This window comes from Pelodiscus sinensis, chromosome 5 (assembly GCF_052426305.1).
Source record: "Pelodiscus sinensis isolate ZL-2025 chromosome 5, ASM5242630v1, whole genome shotgun sequence".
In the NCBI taxonomy this organism is placed as follows: Eukaryota; Metazoa; Chordata; order Testudines; family Trionychidae; genus Pelodiscus; species Pelodiscus sinensis.
Genome location: NC_143056.1, coordinates 67,605,844 through 67,626,211, shown reverse-complemented (window position 1 = coordinate 67,626,211; position 20,368 = coordinate 67,605,844). Strand labels below are relative to the sequence as shown.

General features: G+C 44.9%; 1 protein-coding gene across 2 annotated transcripts in view; it reads left to right on the top strand.

Annotated features, from left to right (window-relative positions):
- Positions 1–15,439, top strand: part of RGS6 (regulator of G protein signaling 6) — a 472,365-nt gene extending 456,926 nt beyond the window's left edge. For both annotated transcript variants that reach the window (XM_075927284.2, XM_089778523.1), the window contains one exon: positions 10,830–15,439. In XM_075927284.2, coding sequence (XP_075783399.1) covers positions 10,830–10,880 — 51 coding nt within the window. In that variant the 3' untranslated portion in view covers positions 10,881–15,439. The remainder of the gene's footprint in view (positions 1–10,829) is intronic.
- Positions 15,440–20,368: the final 4,929 nt, after the last annotated feature.

The window sequence follows — 20,368 nt, the reverse complement described above, 5'->3', positions numbered from 1 at the left end:
AGTTGAATATAACACAAGATGTTATAGAAGGTGGATTTCTAATGAACATCAGAAAATAGCATATATGTTTTAACTAGCAATCAAGGTATTTTGTGACCTAGAGGGTATTTGGGCATTACTTATTTTCACATAAAGAGTATGTTAGCTATTAGAAGAGCGTTTTCAACTTTCTGTTTTGCTGTATTTTTAAAAAAAACTAAACTCCTGCACAAGCTTTATCATATAGTGGGCCAAATCCTGTATTCCGTGCTGATGCAAAACTTTCACTGAAGTTAATTGACCTGAGATATTATTGTTAAATTTAACAAGTAGAACTGATTTCCAGAATTCTTATTGTCCACTACCAGAATACCAGGTTGCTGGTGATTCTGGCATGGTCAATTCCTGCAATATAGTTCTATGTTCCAGATCACAAATTCTGATCACCATCCTTCTCCAGAGTTTGCTTAGGACTACGTGCCAATGGTGTAATTTAGAGCTGCCTTATGGTTGCTGTAACTGATGCCAAAGCTGGCACAAACTGGTCCTCAGAATTAAGGAGCCTTAACTGCTCCTTGACTATAGAAGATCTTTCATTAGTCTGAGACTGTAGGGATGATCATCAAGATTTGCAAATGGATCTCTAGGAATTGATGAGGTTTGAATTTTGTCTTTGTTCTTTGCTTGTTTTACATTGTATATTTCATTGCTGTTTGCCATGGTAAAGTACAATGTCTTGGTGAAGTAAACACTTTACGCATAGGAAATGCTCAGTAAATTGAAAATACAGCAGGGACTGATAATTTCATCTTTAAGTCACCTGTTGTCCAAGCATGTGTCCATAGAGGGATAGCCAGAAACACAAGTGAGGCAGGGAAGGGAGGAGCAAGATCAAATGCCCGAACTAGTTGTTTTGGGGAAGACTAAACTTTCATAATTTAGACTGTGAGCAATAGTGAGATACAGTTCCACAGTCAAATGTATGCATATAAAAGGTCCAGTCGGCAATGTTTTGGGAGGAACTCTGTTGAACATAGTGGTAAAGAGTGATAGGCATGGCTGGAAATAAGGTGAGCTGTTGTTTGTACATCCAAGGCTGTGTCTAGACTACATGCCTCTGTCGGCAGAGGCATGTAGATTAGACAGATCAGCAAAGGCAAATGAAGCCGCGATTTAAATGATTGCGGCTTCATTTACATTTACATGGCTGCCGCGCTGAGCCGACAAACAGCTGATCAGCTGTTTGTCGGCTCGCCGCTAGTCTGGACGTTCCCCCTGTCGACATCAAAGCCCTTTGTCGGCAGCCCCGTTATTCCTCGTGGAATGAGGTTTACCGGGGCTGCCGACAAAGGGCTTTGATGTCGACAGGGGGAACGTCCAGACTAGCGGCGAGCCGACAAACAGCTGATCAGCTGTTTGTCGGCTCAGCGCGGCAGCCATGTAAATGTAAATGAAGCCGCGATCATTTAAATCGCAGATTCATTTACCTTTGCTGAACAAACAAATCTACATGCCTCTGCCGACAGAGGCATGTAGTGTAGACGTACCCCTAATGTTGAAAGCCACACTATATGTTTGGTTTCTATTCTCTGTAAAGCATGTTTTTGGTTGTATTGTCCATTACTTTTGTGTACACTAATTTAAATGTTTTTCATTTATGTTACTGTCTGCATGGATTTGGTGTTCAACTAAGTTATTTTACTTTGTCATTATTGGGTTTCTTTAGCCTTCTTTCATATTTATCTTTTGTTTTCTTAATTTATTACTTACCTTACCGTGGCAATGTATCTTATTGTGGAAATGTCTAATAAAAAGAACATTAAAAATGAAATGGCCCTAAGGTCCACACAGAACTCTAGCCATGAAGAGATGGACAGTGCTGGAAAATGTCTTGCTCCAGGAACAGATTTTGGTGGGTAGCATCACTCAGTCAATACCAGATTGATGAGCCTGAGCTACTTTAGTAACGATTTCCTTCTGTCCAAAATGTCATAAATGTCTATCACCGCATCAGAAACCTAAACCCAGGTCTGATTGAAGTACCATTTGTTTGCCCCGAAAAGAAAGATGTACATAGCGTCATGTCTCAGCCCTACTGTGAGGGTGGAATGGGGTAGAGTAGCATCTCAAAGGAATGGTTTGCCCTGTGAGAAGCTGATGATTCTGATTTTCATAGGGACCAAATGGCAGCATGGAGTGGAATGGGGGAGGGGGAAGGAAACCAAGAAAATGATTCAAAGTCCTAACTTGATGTTGGAGGAGGTTGGCAGGGACTGAGGATGGGAACTCACATAGCAAAGGATCATTTGGTCTCTGTCAGTCTGGCAAAGAAAACTCAGCTTCAGGAAGCCTCCCATATACCACCTCTTTGCCCTCCCTTAGCCACCAAATTCCCCCTTCGATCAATGCTGCTCAGGTAAGTAACTGATCCAGTGCATGGCAGTTGCTGATTAGTGCATGCTGAGGTTGATAATGTCTGCATGTGTCTGTGTGCTGACCACAGTAAAGTATTCTGAAACCACAAAAGCGGGCTAAAACAGTGCTGCTTTTTAAATTTTTTTAAAGATTATTTCACAGTTTCCTCCCAAACTTCTAGCCATGAGAACGGCAGCCAAACTAGGGATAGTCCCCTGTTGTACACATCACTGGCAAAGTACAAGATGGGGAATAACTCAGCACTCAAAACACACAATCTGTTTAAGTAAGCTAGAAAGAACAGCTATTCTCTATGCAGAGAGCCCGATAGAAAGTTTGTTTTCATTTGCCTTGTTGCCTGTATGGGGCTCTTGTGCTTAATTACTGTATTATGCTTCATTAAGAAGCTGAATGTTAATGGAATTTAAATCTTAGAGCAGCAGCAAGACAGCTAGAGCCCAGACTTGCAAGATGTTAATCATTTCCTGAGACACAAGTAGTACTCTTCGCTTCAGTAGATTTTGGCATGAACTCAGGGTGCTCAAGACCCCATAGGATTGGATCCCTAAGTCCTACAGCTAATTGAGTAGTAGAATGGACTGGACAATCAAAAGGCAGATTTTGAATATTAATTGCCAAAGTCTATTTCAGAAGTCTCTGAAAACTCCCGTGGGGTTAATCTAGCTTCATATTACTCATTGCTTCCCTACCACAACCCCAGTGTGTCCCTATTTCTAAAATGGCAACTGCTGCAAATGGTAGAGTTTAAGGGTAACAAATTCATTCTGCTCTATAAACAGAGCTGAGGAGTGCTTTAGCCACCAGCAATAGATGTGGACTGGATCCTCTCTTGAAGTCTACAGCCAAGTACAACTGTTTGCAGTGGAACTGCTGAAAAAAGGAACTAACGGCTTTTCCTTTCCAACACTCTCCAGCAATACTGTAACATACTGTTTGAGTGACAAAAGTGTGACTAGTTGATTAATGTTATTGATTAATGTTGCTATTGTAACTACCAATGAAGAACAATGAACTACCAATGAAGAACATCTTGCCGCTAAAAGACTTTAGGTGTATGGGAAGGAGGGTTGGTTGGTGGTTTTTGTTTGTTTTTAATCCCCAAGATCGTGCCCATATTTATCCTTGAAGTAGGTGGATCAGCATATGTGTTTGACACTCAAAATCCATATTTGGTGGGAGTAGGCTGAAATTATCATCATAAACTGTGGCAAGCCTGCCAATTGCACCATAGCCACATGGGACCGAAGTTGGGTTGATTTTATCTTTTGATGGGACCAAGTGGCAGAAAAAATGTACTTTGGTTGGAGCGTTTATTAAGAAAGTGCAAATCCAGAGTGTCGTATTTTAACACCATAGACACACCTTGTGTGACACTGCCAAGCCCTAGATTCCTTAATCAGTGCTCTCAACAAGGCTATTTTGGCTGAGTCAGGACTGTGGGATTTTGCCCAAAATATCCTATTGGGGTGTTAACTTTTTTGGCATCTCTCAGACCTAAGTGAGGATCAATTTAACTGCTTCCAATCTTTCTCCTGGTTGACTCCTACATCTCAGCTAGACACATCCCACAGAGGGGGCCTGATATTGCGATCAAATTAGCACAAACCCATACTCCGGAACCCCCTACCTTGCAATCTGTGTATTCAGCTTTGCTCCCACAGAGTTTGAGAGAGAAGGACTCAGAAAGCCCACTGGTCCAGGGAGGCTGATGACATCTCAAAGTCTTTGCAAATTATGCAGAAAAATGGTATGGTAATGGCATAGACAGCCCCTTTAAAGGCAGTGGTGTCTAGAACTTAACCCAGCCCTGCCCAGTCACATGACATGGCTCCTTAAGATTTTGAAAGATTCTGATATATATGAGGACCTATGAGACATTGTAGAGAGGAAGTGGCACTTGGGAAGAAATCCTGTTGCTATTTATTTAGGGGCCCAGAAACAGGAGCTTTGCAGAATGGGCAGAGCAAGGTCCCCCTGTTCTTAGGATGATCATTAACAAAGAGGGTGAGATTATAGCTGTCTCCTCCCTCATAGTAGGAGAGGACTGGCCTGCTGACCCCTCTGATCCTGGCAACCAGCTGGAGCAGAAACTAGCTAAGGCACTACAGCTGGTTGAAATCATAACCCAGCTCCAAGGAAGAACACTGGGGACTCCCATCTTAAGAGCGTGTGACTGACTGAAATAGAACCCAGCTCTGGGAGGAAGGCTGGGGCTTCCTAAACCGGAGCAAGAAAACTTATCGGGATTCTGAAATGGTGCCAGAATGGCAATGAACGTGAGCAACAAAGCAGTATGATACACTTTGCAAAGAGAAGTAATAAACCAGACCCTATGGAAGGGATCTATGTTTTGAACTAATCTGATCTGGGTAATTGATTGAAAGAACCCGAGTCGGTGCTGAGGACAATGCACCTCTAGGGTCAGGATGGACCACAAAAGAGCAAACTGGAGGGCAGCTTTCCCATGTCCACGTGATAGCAGTAATGGAATGAATATGAACAGCTGCAGTTGGGGAGGAGCAGAAGTGCCCAAAGAGGGAGTTGGTGTATGGGGCACAGACATTGTCTCTGGCATTCCCATGCCCGTTTCTGGATGATGCAGTCCTCCAAAGAAATTCTGGCAGGCCTCTGGGAAATCTGGAAGACACAACAAAAACAGTGGGCTCTACCTCTGGGTAGCAGAGCAGAGCAGCACCAAACCATGCTGGAGAACCTGTGTAAGGCAGCTGAGATTGGCCTCGGGATGGAGAAAAAAAGGAATTTGTGACCACTTCCTCTCTACTAATATTGCCTAAATCAGGGGTGGGCAATAATTTCTGGAGAGATGATTGGAAAGCAGTCAAGGGCCGCACTTTCTTGTGGAGGGATTGCAGTGTTTAAGATGGAGGTTGAGTGCAGAAGGGTGTGCAGGGTAAGGCACTGGGATGCAAGAGATGGTGTAAGGTCTGAGAGAGTTTGGGAGTAGGGGGGGGTTGTGACTTGGTCAGGAGATGGGGGCGTAGGGTCAGGGAGGGGCATGTGTGCAGGAGAGGATTCTGGCCTGGGAGAGGGGCTCTAGGAGGTGGTGCAAAGTCTGGGAGGGAGCTGTGACCTGGGAGAGGGGCAAAAGGAGGTGCAGACTACAGAGGGGGTGGGTAACGACTTGGAGTGGTGGAATGGGATGCAGGGTTTGGGAGGGAGTGAGAATGCAGGAGAGGATTCTGGCCTGGGGGAGAAGTGTAGGAGGAGGTTCAGGGGCCTGGGAGGAAGTTGTGACCAGGGGTAGGGGGTACAGAGGGTTTGGATGGTGAACCGGGGGAGGGAGTTGGGGTGCAGGAGGGGCAAGGGTGCCAGAAACAGGCTCTGGCTGAGAGGCACTTACCCAAGCCAACAGCCCTGCAGCATGCCCAAGGCAGTCTGGGCTCCCTGCCTGCTGCAGCCCCAAATCATTTAAAGCTGCAATCTGCAAATCACATGTGGCTCTCAGCTCCTGGCGGGGGAAGAGACTTGCACTGCTCCCATCCTCCAGGTCAATCTCCCAGCTCTTATTGGCTGGTTCTTTCTGGCCAATAGGAGTTGAGGATTGGGCTGGGGGTGGAGAGATTGCATGAAGCTTCCCCCCTCCCTGCAGAGCAGAGACACCCGCAGAGTGAGCTTTAAACCATGCAGCTATGTGCCTGAGGGTCCCAGCAGGGTGGTCTGCGGGCCGGATCTGGTGGCTTGGTGGGCCGGATCTGGCCCCCAGGCCATATTTTGCCCGGCTCTGGCCTAAATCCTTGTATAATATCAGACCTCTCAGAATTCGAAAGAGCCATGCCCCATAATCAGGGAGAACTGCTCCCTGGGCACCGTTGCCCTTAATGGGACATACTACTCCATCACCCTTCTGTTGCATCTCTTTCAAATCAGACAGAACAGTGGCCAGCTGACTCTCCTGGGCATGACCAGGTGCGTAGCCGCTAAGAAACTGTACAACACGATGGCTGTGTCTAGACTGGCAAGTTTTTCCGCAAAAGCAACTGCTTTTGCAGAAAAACTTGCCAGCTGTCTACACTGGCCGCTTGAATTTCCACAAGAACACTGACGATCTCATGTAAGAAATCAGTGCTTCTTGAGGAAATACTATGCTGCTCCCTTTCCGGCAAAAGTCCTGTTGCACAAAAGGGCCAGTGTAGACAGCTCAGATTTGTTTTCCGCAAAAAAGCCCCAATCGTGAAAATGGCAATCGGGGCTTTCTTGCTCAAAACCCCGTCTAGATTGGCACGGACGCTTTTCCTCAAAAAATGCTTTTGTGGAAAAGCGTCCGTGCCAATCTATACGCTCTTTTCCGCAAATGCTTTTAACGGAAAACTTTTCCGTTAAAAGCATTTGCGGAAAATCGTGCCAATCTAGACATAGCCGATGGGTTTTATTTCACCCTTCTCTGCTAACTACAAACGTGAAGTGCTGCACTCAGCAATGCTATGGGGATTTATGCCTTTCCCTGGAGGAATTTGGGAGCACAAAGCAATGCAGAGATTAAGAAGGAAACATAAATACATGAGGTTAGGTCCTGAGCTAGTGAGAGTCAGGACTGTTCCGTCAGAGTCAACAGAGTGAAGCTGATTTGTACCGGCTGTGGCCCAGTATGCTCCTCTGTGAATTTTTTCATATGAAACACAGAAGATTTGAGCCCATTTTCCTCACAAAATTTAGTTCACAATGTAAAAGGAAAAGAATGATCCATGGAAAGAAAAAACACGATACCTACTCCGCCACCATTGGAGATGATCAAATCCAGAGCCAAGCTTTGTGGCAGGGACCAACCTCTGCTCTGGGCTGAACCAAAACCTTGTATCTAAATCTACCTACATATAGGGCTTTCTGGTTTCAGATTTGAAATTTTCATGTAGGGGCCCTTTTCTATCCTTCTCTACTCATTTTTTCTGGGTACTTCTTGAGCCCCTCCACTATTCTGTCTTCACACAGAAAAATATATGTGACAGTTGATTTGGCATCATCTTCTGAAAATTTCATATTCTAGACAATGGATTTTGTTTCTTCCTCACTTCACATTTCTTTCTGATCCATACAGGCTGAACCTCTCTAATCCAGCACTTTCTGATCTGTGGTCTGGCATGATTTTAGTTAGCCAGATGTCTATTTTATCATAGGTGTGGCCAACTTTCCTGCGGTCCCATAAAGTTTCTTTACAGCCACCATCCTGGCTCTCAGTGTTCTGTGCTGTTATTTAGCTCTAATTTACCCCTAAATGTCCTCTAAGAGCCTACTAAGCGGTGGAAGTGTTGGTCATGCCACTAGACAATACTGACCTCCTGTGGTTCAGCACCAGTCAGGTCCTGAGGGTGTCGGACACGAGAGGTTCAGCCTGTACTAGCTCAACCTTTTCCACTTGATTGACACATTTATCCTCTCAGAACTCGAAGGTGCAGAGAGTGTTGGTGATTTGCCCAAGTTCACACACAGGAAGTCTGCCAGGCCAATACAGAAGGCTCTGCAGATGGCAGGAAAGAAGTGGGGAGATGGGTGTCCTGATTCAAAGGCCTAACCCCTGCTAGCTAGTCACTTGTCAGTTATTCCTTCTGCTGCTTTAACAGCCCTAGGGCTGGAGCTCCAATCTCTATTTGTAGACTCATTCTCTACTCTCCATGAGACCACACAACCCTTCTATCCTTACTCTGCTCTCAGCTGCCCCATTCCTCTGAACTGCCAAGCCCTGGAACAATTTAAGCATGCATAGATTTACTCCTCACCTCAAGCTGGACGGTCAAACATGGAGGCAACATGGGATTGGGGGACTGGATGCCCCTTTTACAGCATAGGAGCTGACACACTGTTAGTGGACTGCCTCTCAGTTCTCCCTCCCCTTGGCTCCCCTTAGCCCCAAACCTCCTCAGTTGACAACTCCCCTCTCTTTTCTTGCAATAGGAACTGGAGACCAGTGGCCAAGACTGGGCCAAGTTATGAAGTTTTGCAAACTACACACTATTCATGTGAAGAAAAATTTTAACAAAAATCTGCCAACATATGGAGGGGTAGTAAATTGTACTCCATGTGTGGGCATGTAATTTCAGGTAATAGCAGCAGCTGCCAATTCTCCCTGGTGATTTTTTCTTGTTTGACAATAATACTCTTCTATTTAAAAAAAAAATTGAAATAAGCCTACGGGAATATCAGATCTCTGCTTCCTCTAATGGGTTTTATACAGAGCTTATTTTACGTTACTGTATTTGCTAAAATAGCCATTTTTGGTAAAGTGTTATTTATTGGTGTTTCAAAGACTCACTCAATGAGCCAAGAGAAACAAACTACACTATGAAATTGACTACATACAAAATGCTTTCAAATTTATAAACAAACTGAAAAATAAAGAAAAATATTTCTTCTCTGATCTCTTCCAGTTAGAGTGTTGTTAGATATAACTTGTAACAAATAGTAGGTTAAAAAATTGTAGCCAGAGGGAGGTAGAATTGGGTTAATTTTCATACCATCACTCAACAGTTCTTGAGCCCGAGAGAGAGAGTGTAATCCCGCTGAGATAATGCTTGTGGACAGACTTCAGTGTCTGAGCTGATCCCCTTTTTGTTGAACATTCGGCTGAACTTCATTTCATAGATTCCCAGGCCAAGAAAGACCACAGTGTTCATCTACTGTGACCTTCTGTATAGCACAGTTCAGAGACCATCTCCAAAATAATTTCTAGAGCAGAGTTTTTAGAAACACAGCCAATCTAGATTTGAAAATTGATAGTGCTGGAGAACCCACTACGTCCCTTGGTAAGTTGTTCCAATGGTTAATCAACCTTGTTGTCAAAAATATACAGCTTATTTCCAGTATGAATTTGTCTGTCTACAACTTCTAGCCATTGGATCGCCATACATGTTAGACGTATTAAATCTTTCTCTGCTAGACTGAGGAGCCTAGTTGGACCTCCCTAGTCTGGAACCCTTGGGACCTGACCAGTCCTGAATGAGGAGCTTTGCTGCACCACGGGCAGTCCCCTGCCACTGGCCTCCCAGCCCACCATCCCGCTCTGCTTCTGGCTCCTTGTGGCTCATGCCTGGCCCTGCTACCTTTGGGCTCAGGCTCCAGCCCAGCCCTGCTGATGCTGGGCTCTGGCCCTAGCCCCCCTGTCTCTGGCCCAGCCAGAGCTCCTCAGGGTCAGAGTTCCTGGATGCCACTGTAGCTGGCGCTTCCTGGCTGCTGTGGCTGGAGTTCCTGCCATGCTGCCTGACTCCTCTTCCATGGGGCCCCCAGCCGAGTCGCCAGCCTCTCCTGCCACGCTGCCAACCCCGCTTCCAGACTTCCCTGTACCTGGGCTCTGTGGTCCAGGAACATCTGTGGTCCTACTGAAACATGGATATTGCCAGACTGGAGAGTCACGGTCTAGGGAGGAACAACTTGTCTTAAATATTCGTTCTTCATGTAGCTACTTATAAACTATATTCAGTTCACTCCTTAACCTTCTCTTTGTTTAGCTTAAATAGACTGAGCTCTTCCAGCCCTAGGATTCTATGATTCGATGAATCTGTCACTATAAGGCATGTTTTCTAATCCATTAATAATTCCTGCAGCTCTTCTTTGAAACCTCTCCTCTTCATCAATATCCTTCTTAATTGAGGGGACTCAGTCCTGGATAAGGATGCCAGCAACATTCTAATATAATGCTTAATACAGAAGTAAATAACCTTTCTCCCACTTCTCAGGATCACCATGTTTATGTATCCCAGGATCACATGAGCTCTTTTGCCCACAGCATCACATTGGGAGCTCACATTCAGCCAGGTGTCACTAGGGATGTGAAGGTTTAACCTCACCCTTAACAGGCCTACCAGTTAAGGTTAACCTTTGGTGGGGATGGAAATACTCCCCACCTCCCGTGGGAAGGGGGCTGCTCCAGTCCCGCAGGGGGCCCACCATGGACAGAGGGGGAGGGCTGCTTCAGCTCAGTGGCGGGCAGGGAGGTCACTCCAGACAGGTTGGCCCCTCCCTCCCGCCCAGCCCATTCCCCCTTTAATCAGTCAACCAGTTAAACAATATGTTTAGTCAGTTAGCCAATTAAATGGGATTTTACATCCCTAGTATCCACCAGGCCCCCTAAATCCTCCCCCATGTGGTAAGTATGGCCTGTGGTGCACTGTGGGCTCAGCTACCTGAGGCACATGGAGAGGCTAAAATTCCAATGGTTATGTTACCCCAGATTTACTGCCTCTATATAAGCACTGGCATGGGTAGGAACCACCTACTCCCATCACCACCAATAGGTATGGCATTTATCCCCTGCACGCTGCTACATCTGCCGCCTCTCAACCATTTTAGGCTCCTGCTCATCGTGATCAGTCATGGGCCAGCTGATTGGGCAGGCTGGTCTATTTTACAGTGCAGCAGCTTAACTCACCGCTTGGCTTTGTTCTTCTCTTTGTTTGTTCCTCTAGGGAAAGTCTCTGGCAGGCAAGCGCCTCACAGGCCTGATGCAGTCCTCTTGACAGCCTCAGCCCGACACGCTGTCGCTGACATTCCTGAAGGACCACTGCACTCCACCCCCATGGAGGAAGATTCATTTTGGGGAGAATGGGTCACTGCAAGAGAGGACGCAAATGAGAGTGAGGGCAGACAAAGGAGCGCAAGGTGGAGAGATCAGCTCACCGGAGGTTCCTCTTTTCATAGTTTACATCAACACTTTCTTACGTGTACAGCTTTGTAATGACATTGAGTTCTATAAAAGTACTTGGTTTCCTACTTGGTTTCAAAGGAGCACACTTCATTGTATATGAAAGGTCAACAAGACAGAGGGCTTAGTAGCATATGATGAAAGGAATCAGTCCCAACCATAAACTAGAGACAGAAGAGCTGAGCGAGATCAATATTTACCCATCATCTCTTCTCTCCCTGGTAAATGCCACCACCATCACTGCCACTTGCTCTCTTTCTGGTGATCATCCAAGTCCAATAAATTACCTACCTGAAGCTGCTTCTCCTGCTCAAAAAATGCTTAATCCACATCTCCTGCGGATAGGAGCAATTTCATTGACTATATATTTATTCTTTCCTCTCCTTTTTTAAAACAATGGTTGAAAGGGCACTTTTTAACTCTTCACTTCCTGTCCTTCCAAGAGCATGTAGTATGTCCAAAGATACATGGCTAGATCATCAGCTGAAATCAGTGGAGTGTTTATGATTTCCATGAGCTGAAGGTCTAGTCCATACAATCAGATTCTGATCTCTGTGTAAATCGTCTGCCTTCAGCGGAGTTACTCTGCATGTACAGTAGCACAAATGTGATCAGTGTCTGCCCTGTGGTCACCAGGCAATGTTAGAGCTGTAAAAAGCATACACACCTACGGTAATATGTTTTATATTGTATTTGGTTTCCTATTTATTTCAAGTTTTTGTTACATGCCTATCAGTTTTTTCAATTTAATTCAAAACAGCTTGATCTGAACCACTTTGGGGAAACTCCTAGCCACTCCAAATAGAGAAGGTGAAAACCTGCTATCCTTTATGCAGGTGAAGCTAATTCAATTGACTTCAGCTGGTCACTTAGGAGTTACACCTGAGGGCAAAATTCAGAGAGGAACAGGTTCCTGGTTAAGGTAACACAAGGGTGAAGCAGAAGCATGTTGTGAATAGGTCAGGAATTTTGATTCAGAGGCCACTTTTTGAATAATAATGGGCACTGCTTAGACCTTGCTTTAATTCTCAGACACACCACTCCCCTGGGATGTGCCATTTCTAATAACATTAGAAAAATGAGGATTGGCTGAAACTGCATGTGACCATCATGCCCAAGAGTACAGGCTGAAAAAAGATCCAATACTGTTCTCAGTAGTCTCCGTAAGAGCTGAGAAATGTGTCTTGGGAGGAGGAGGAAGAAAGAACTGAAGTACAGTAATTTATTTGGCTAATAATAATAGCCATGTATAGTAGCTGCGGAAGTAAAAAGTGACCTGTAGTCACCTGCAACATATTGTGCATATTCAAAACTTTCCAAAACCAATCATTTCCAAATATAATGCAGTTGATTTATGTCACAATAACTGCCTAATAAGTGATGATAGTTTTAAGTTCATGAACTAGCAAGTGGTTCAGAATAAGTACGTCTGTTGCCTTTCTTCACTCACACCCAGCTAACATGTCTTTGGTGCACAAGGTAGAAACTTCTGAAAGGGTTCTAATCCTGCATTCCTACTCAGGCAGAGCTATCTAAGCCACCTATGTACAATACATGCAGATGCACTAGCATTTAAGCTCTATGCATATTCAAAACTAGGGTATCACAATTTCTATCAGGAAAAAAAAGACTGGTCCTCTTCTCCCTTCCCTCTGAAATGAAATGCTGCCCATGGGCACCTTATTGCTTACAGGAAACTCATGGTATGTTTCAGGATACATCAACGGATGTTCTGCCTAAGAGAGTGCAGGATCAGGCCCTTTGCCTGTATGGATACACAGTACAGCTTTGAGAGGTGATATGTGCTACCTTTTGCTATATTATCCTAAATAGTATGTTAACCTACAGCCTCAAACTAAACTCTTCCCTTTTGTATACCAAAACCACAGCTGAGTCCCAGGATTTCAGAACTACTACATCAGGGCATGCACACATACATGTTAAGATGATCTCATGGCCCAAAGTGACATTGGTCACCTTCAAGATATTACTTTGTCCATCCCCACTGGACCAGATTTTCTGTCCTTTCCTGCACCCAGCCTCTGGTAATAATGGGGCCGTCTGCACAGCCAGCCCAGTTGGGTATCCATAAGCACTCGTATCTGCAGCCATCCCTAACAGTTTGAGATTGTGATGGCTGGCCTCCCAAAGGTATTTTTCTGTGTAAAGCACAGTGGCACATGTCACTGGAGTTTTATAAAACAATTCCTGCTTCCACCCCAGGCTATTTTACTGTTGCATGAACGCTGCTGTGGGCAGAGGCTTTTCAACCCTGTCAGCTTCGCTGATAAGGAGAGATTCTTATAAAATTCCAAGTCAGGCTGCGCAGAGTGATCACGAGCAGGGTGTGTATATGAAAAGTAAAGCATCTGGTAGTGTGTTCTGTGAGGGGCAGGCAGGTGGGCTGTGCGCACTCCGAATGTTAGGGGGAGAATGTAGCTGCTTTCAGGCAGGTAAAAACAGTTATTCACACTGAACTCCTAGCCCCAAACTGAGCTGTTGCTCTGCTCTGGAATGCTGGGTTCTGAAGGAGTGTGCAGCTGGAGCAACTGAGCAAAGGTGCTCTGAGCTATTCTTTCCCCATAGGACACATGCAAGCAGAATGCCTCATGGGGCTTGTAAGGAGTATGCTATATTGCTCCTTACCCATTGGTGCTACCTCATGCTGGCAGGTGTACAGGGATGGAGAAACCTGGCCATCTTCCCAGCAAGAAGTACTGGTATTAGGATATGCCTTGGATCTGTGCAGCTGTCCCCTTCCTCCTTTTCTGCCGGATATCCGGGTCAGAAAGGGCAAAAGTTAGTGACTCCTCTGTGGCTGTGCACTGTAAATAGCATGCTGAGCATAGAAGTTTTACAGACACAGTGTGTCTATGCATGTACCCAAGGGGGCCTGGATGTCGAACAAGTTCCTAGCTAAGTGAACACACATGCAATCTAATCTGTTCAACAATGACTAGAGAAGCAGCCAAAGCTGCATTTTCTCTGGAGATCAGAAAGCTCTGCTCCTACTTGGTTTTCTGACTCAATTTCTTCAAAAAAAAAAAAAAAAAAAAAAAGGAAGACAGCAGCCAAGTCCTTCTGAGGACACACATAATTGCTCTGCATTTGTCTCACTTTCTTTCAGTATTTATATGCAACTACTTCTATACAAACTGCGTTCTTGAATTGGTTTTAATGCCTGTATTCATGCCATGTGAATGTGATGCTACTTTTGTCTGCTCAGCAGGATCCCATTGGGCATAGCAACAGCAATCCTGCTATTTTACAGCGTGTCTGGTGTGTTCCAACTACCTCACCATTGTGGCAATGAGTTAGCAAAGCAGCTTTATACACACACACACGCATGCGCTAAATGCAGTTGTTTCAGGGAAAGGCCTTATGCCAATTAGCAAGGTGGAGGGCTTCTAAAAATCTCAGTAGCATGGAAGCCTTTTATAAAGCTTCCCATTACTGCAGGGCTACTGCTGTGAAATATGACTATAAAATTGGCTTTGGATAACACAGGTGCTTCTGGATAATGCAGGGAAGTAGTATTCGAACAAGGCAGGAAGAAGGCTCCACAAGGCAGTGCAGGCAAATGTTAGATTATGGCAATAATAAGATACCCCAGACTAGTACAAAGTACTCTGAGTATATAAGGTACCACAGAATCCTTCACTGAAATAGTATCTTGGCAATGCAACTATAAGATGTCACAACATTCTATTATAATAATACCAGGATAATGTAGCAATAAAGCAACACAGGACACTGAAGTAAGGTAATATTTGGATAATGTATCAGTAAAGTGCCATTGGGATGCTGCAGTAAATTAGCTTGGGGATAATGCAGTAATAGCGTGTGCCAGGAAACTGTGATACATTAGGAGCAGGGTCGTACAGCACTATGGCACCCCAGTATGTTTCAGTAAGAAGATGCTTCAGTAAGTAATAGCAAGATAAAGAGTAGCAGGATGCTGTAGTAAAATATCACACTGCTAAAATGCTGCAGTTAAATACCACAAGATACTGTCAATGGACAATGTAGACAAAATGCTTCCACTCGAGACCACAAAAAAGTTGCTGCAAGATAACGAGAAATGTTTTAGTACTCTCTACAGTTGTTCATTTGTCACTTTGCTTTTAACGAAGCTGGAGTAGTAAGTAGAACTCCAACGTGGCACTCACTGCTATTGTCTGAAAATAAACGACTAAACTCAAAGTGTCTGAGCAGCTAAGTTCTTGTAAGCCATATGCTCATATTCAGGTAAAAGTCCCACAAACTTAAATGGGGTCTTTGCCTTGATAAGGGCTTTGGGATCCGGTTCTTTGATTCTTTTGGTTGAGTGGTGGGGTTTTGCATGAAATTATTGAATTCCTGCAAACAGCAAGATACTGAATATGAATTTTACTGTTCTGCTTCCTGAAATGCACAAATAAAATGAGCAGCCTGGAAAATTGAATCCTGCTCACTTACTTGCATGCATGCACATGAGCCATGCACCTCTGTCTTTTTTCTGACTGAGTCTCTATGGACTATTGAGCCTAATCAGGGTGAGGAGTCTGAACAGCAGTAGGTACGTCTAAACTACATCCCTTTATCAAAAAAGAGATGTAAATTAGACATATTGAAATTGTAAATGAAGCCGGGATTTGAATTTCCCGTGCTTCATTTACATAATGGTGACCGTGGCTTTTTTTTGAAAAGCCGCTTTTCGGGAAAAAAAACAATTAAGACGGGGATCTTTCGACAGAAATGGCCTGTTTTGAAAGATCCTCTAACCTGAGGATCTTTCAAAACGGGCCATTTCTGTTGAGAGATCCCCGTCTTAACCGTGGTTTTTTTTCAAAAAGCAGCTTTTCGGGAAAAAAAGCTGTGGCTGCCATTATGTAAATGAAGCATGGGAAATTCAAATCCCGGCTTCATTTACAATTTCAATATGTCTAATTTACATCCCTTTTTCGATAAAAGGATGTAGTTTAGATGTACCCTGTGAAAGGCATGGGTATGCATCTCCCCACTGAGTCTGGTCTGGATTCCCTGCATAGCATAGTGTTTCCTGTTTTTTGTTCTTTTTTATTGTTTATTCCATTTGTGCATTCTGTATTCTTGGATGCAATTGTGACATAAATTTGCCACAAGGTACTGTGTTTGATGTGGGGCGACTAGACTATGAATCCATTGCTGTGTCTGCACCATTGGGCTAAACACTTCTCAGACTGTTGCTCATCGTACCAGACAGAGACATCACATGTAAGGAAGTGCTCATAAGAAACTAAAGCAAAGACAGCAAGACTCAAGCAGTTTGAGTATGAGATAAATAGATTGATGGTCTCTTGGGGAAGGAATTGGGGCTTCACAGCAAGGTATTGAATAGCAGGGACAGAGTACAGCTGGTTATGGCTCCATGAATCAGTCCCAGTGTCAAAGTCCTGCCATTTCTTCCTGTCCCTACACACAATAGTTTCAGTGTCACTTTGTGTAGCTTCTTCTTCCTAGATGATACAGTTAGCTATAAATGGCTTGATTCATGATTTGGCTCGTGTAGTGATGTCTCAGCTCAGCTCTGTCTTCAGATTCCTTGTCTTTCCCTAGTTTTGGTTTAATTTTTAAGCAGGATTATCTCATATTGCTTCCTATACCACTCGGTATTGTAAGGTAGGTTGCTCTGATTTTAACTGTGAAAGCTAGTGTCGCTTCGAAGCTCAGTTTATAACCTGAGACTCAAAATAACCAAGACAGCTGCTCATGCTAACAGTGAGCTACGTAAACAATTCGCTAGTCTCGTGCCCATGCTGTGCTTTGGATTTAGCGTTTGGAAGAAGCACTTTGTTGTGAGAAAAAGTAATCTGACTGCATGAGAGAGTCCAAACTGACCAACTTTTCACATGCCTGTAGCTTTAGCCTCCACTCCCAAACATCTGCAAAGCTCACAGCTAAGAGCTCACAAGCTTCTAATCCTGCCGATAGATAAGCACTTGAAAGTAAACTCAAAAGGCTGGCTTGTCATTCTGAGCCTATCACATGGGTGCTTTTAACATGAATTCATGGCTATCACCATAAGTGTCATCATGGCTGCCCTTTTGCCTCTGGGACAGAAGATTGTGGTCTCATCTCTCACTGAAAGCAGCCACTGGTGGGCAGTATAAATAGGAGGGTAATCCTTTGGCAGGAATGCTAAACTGAGCTCTCTTCTGTCCTGTCCACAGAGGCTAGATCAGGAGGAGAGCTGACAATTTCATGCCAGGTTTTTTAATGAGAGTTGATAACCCTGACCAGCACTATATAGAGACATCATTCCCTCTTGAAGCAAGCAAGGCTCTGAAATGACTCTCAGTGTTGTTCTGAAGTTGCTTAGGGCTGAACTGTGAAAAATGAAAACCTGTAGGCTTTTGTTCTGAGAAAAATGTGCTGCAGTGCAGAAGTGGGGAAAGGAATGCCCAGTGCAACTGTGTGTGTTAGGGCACCCAGGCCTGGATAGCAGGAACCAGACTAGCTCTCAGTGGATAATGGATCCCTCTGCGTTTGAGGGTTGTGAGTTCCCTCTGAACCAAATCCAAGTTCCTTCCATGGAATGCAGGTGGATCCATATCCTGCAGAGCCAGCACTGCGTTTTTCTGCATTGCAGAATGCAAGGTTGAGGCTCATCCTGGGGAACACAACTCCTCAGCAGTCCCATAAGCAACTGCATGAAGGGCAGAAAAGGGGTGATAAGGGCTGCAGACAGGGAATCTCTCACTAATGGATTCATGAATCATTGGCTCTTCAGAAGCAGTGTTACAATCAGCACAGGGGTTACTGCAGCCTCAACCACTCCCTAGCCTGAGGGGAGGATACATTCCACCTGGCATAGTGCTAACCAATGTCCCACTATTCCCCTGTGTGCTGATTCCCAGGCTTTGGTCTTCTGTGCATGAACCCTTTTGCCCCATTCTCCATGCCCTTCCCCCATGTTGTCCAGGATTGCCCCAGATGTCTGCTCCACAGTGCATTGGGGAGGAGAGGGACTCGGTGCTGCTAGGCCCTCCAGCACAGTGGAAATGCATCAGTGCCTCTGAGTATTTTTGGCCTGAAGCAGGCATGGAAACCTGTTTAGGATTTAGCCTTTTGAGACTTCTAGGGGAAGGCTTAGAGCCAGCTGGAAGGTGCTACTGCACAGCTGCGCCGGCTACCACGAATGAGTGGGTAGCTCTCTGCATGCTTACGCTGCAGGGATCATAGAATACGTGTTGTGCTACCACAGCTCAGCCAGTGCAGCATTTGTGCTCTCTGCTTTCCTTCTGGAGGCAATTTAACCCTTGGCTACATGGCTTTTTGCGGCCTATTGATTGTAAACAAAAGACACAACATCAGGAAAATAGAAGCTAATGAAAAGGTGGGAGGTTCAATTAAATAACTGAAGTTTAGCTGCTTAAATCTACCCTCTTCCTTCAGTATGCTCCCACCCCAGACTGCGGTCACTAATACTCTTAATCCCCCGATGATCCACCAGAACGCCAGCATCTGACTTGGCTGCCCTGCCTGCTCTAACAATCTGGGAAGGAGCAAACTGAACAGTGCTGGAAACATTTTTTGTAACTAGAGATGGCTCTGCAACCACCTGCTATGGATCAATGATTGTGCATACTTCAGCATTCAGAGGTGTGTGGAACTAGGTTTTACTTCTTACACAGACTTGCTGTACAACAACGTGCACATGAAAGCATCAGAAGCTAGACCAGTAGGTTTCACTCTTGTCCCAGTTGGGAGTCCTCACAGCCTCACAAAGCTGTCTCATTTCCTCCTCCCTCCAAGGTTGGTTGTTTGGGTGTCAGCCGACGGTCAGGGCAGTGAGTGGTGTGCATACACCCGAGACTTCAACTGCTGGGACCGGGGTCCCTTGCAGCGGGCAACCTGGAGGAGGTTGACGGGCGCCCAATGAGTTTACAGAGAGAGCTTATAAATCATATGGTTGCAATGGCTATTGTTCTATTTCTTAACTGCTAGCAAAATATAGATTTTAAAAATGGTTACAAAGAAGATAAAGATAGGAAAAACAGAAATAATAGTACCAAGTAACAGCTTAACCTTTAAAGAGCTCTAAGTCTGTGTACACTTAAGACAGAGGACCACATCCAGGTACAATTTTTACCCCCTTCTGTGCCTCTCAACTCCAGCGTGTCAGGCCAGGGCCGGTCCCTCAATTCCTAGGAAAGACGAAAATACGAGGTGGGCGTTCCCATAGAACCTCGGGAGGTCAAACACCTAACCTGACCAGCAGGTAGAGGGTAGAATGACACTCCAAAGTGAGTGTGCTGCTGTACCCACCTTTATACCCATTGGGTCATGTATTTCTCTTTCTTATCTGTGATGCCAAATGGTGCTGGTCTGTCTTTTGTGAGACCAGTTCTTACAAGGGAGTTGTGAACTTAATTTACACTTGTAAGAGAGAGATAACTAAATTGGAAGTACTGGGCATTCTTTTCTCAGTGGGAAATTCCTCTTCCAGGGACTGTGTGTGTTCGAATCAACATGGGTGCCAGCCGGGCACACTCGCATATCCTGATCTCACATCAAAGCAGATCAAAGCTTAATGGCTATGCTGATTTTTTTTATTGTTCCTTCTCTGTCCTGTATGCTTCAGGAACCTCAGAGAGGCAAAATAAGATGGATGAGATGGGGGGGGGGGCTGTCTGGCTACATTGAGTTAACAGGCTGATTCAGGGTTGCACCCCTTTTTGTCTTCCTCCAGTTTCTTTCCGCAGAATGGCACATGGTCTCTCTGCAGGATGCCGGCCTGGAAGCAGTACAGGTCAAGAGCTGTGCTGCGCTGGCAGTAGACCTCTGAGTGGCCTGCAGTAGAGCATATTCACATTCTATGGGAAGTCAGACTCAGGAAGGCTGCTGCTTCTAGCTCTTTACCCCAAAGAGCAAATTTGTTTGTTTATTTTACGTATCTTCAGGCAATTCTTGGGCACTCACCACCAAGTACCTGAGTCCTTTTTTGGTGCCTCACAACAGTAGGCTGTCTCACCATATCATCAATGCTGCTTCAGTCCCCTCCGGGTCAGCTCCTGGCAGCAACTCGTCATTCTTAGGTGTCAACAAGGAGTTGCTTTGTGCCTAATACAAATCTTATTATTAAAAATAAACTTGAGGGAATCAGATTGTCTTAGGCCTTGTTTGTCCAAATCTCAAAGCCACTGCACTGCAGTTTGGCTTGAGGAGCAGATTCAGCCCCAGAGTGGGATATCCTGCTGGTGTGAGCTGCCGTTGAGGTCTTTGCTATCATTTTTTGCACTTCCTCTGACAGCATCCTCGTGTGTTGTACCAGGGAAGGGG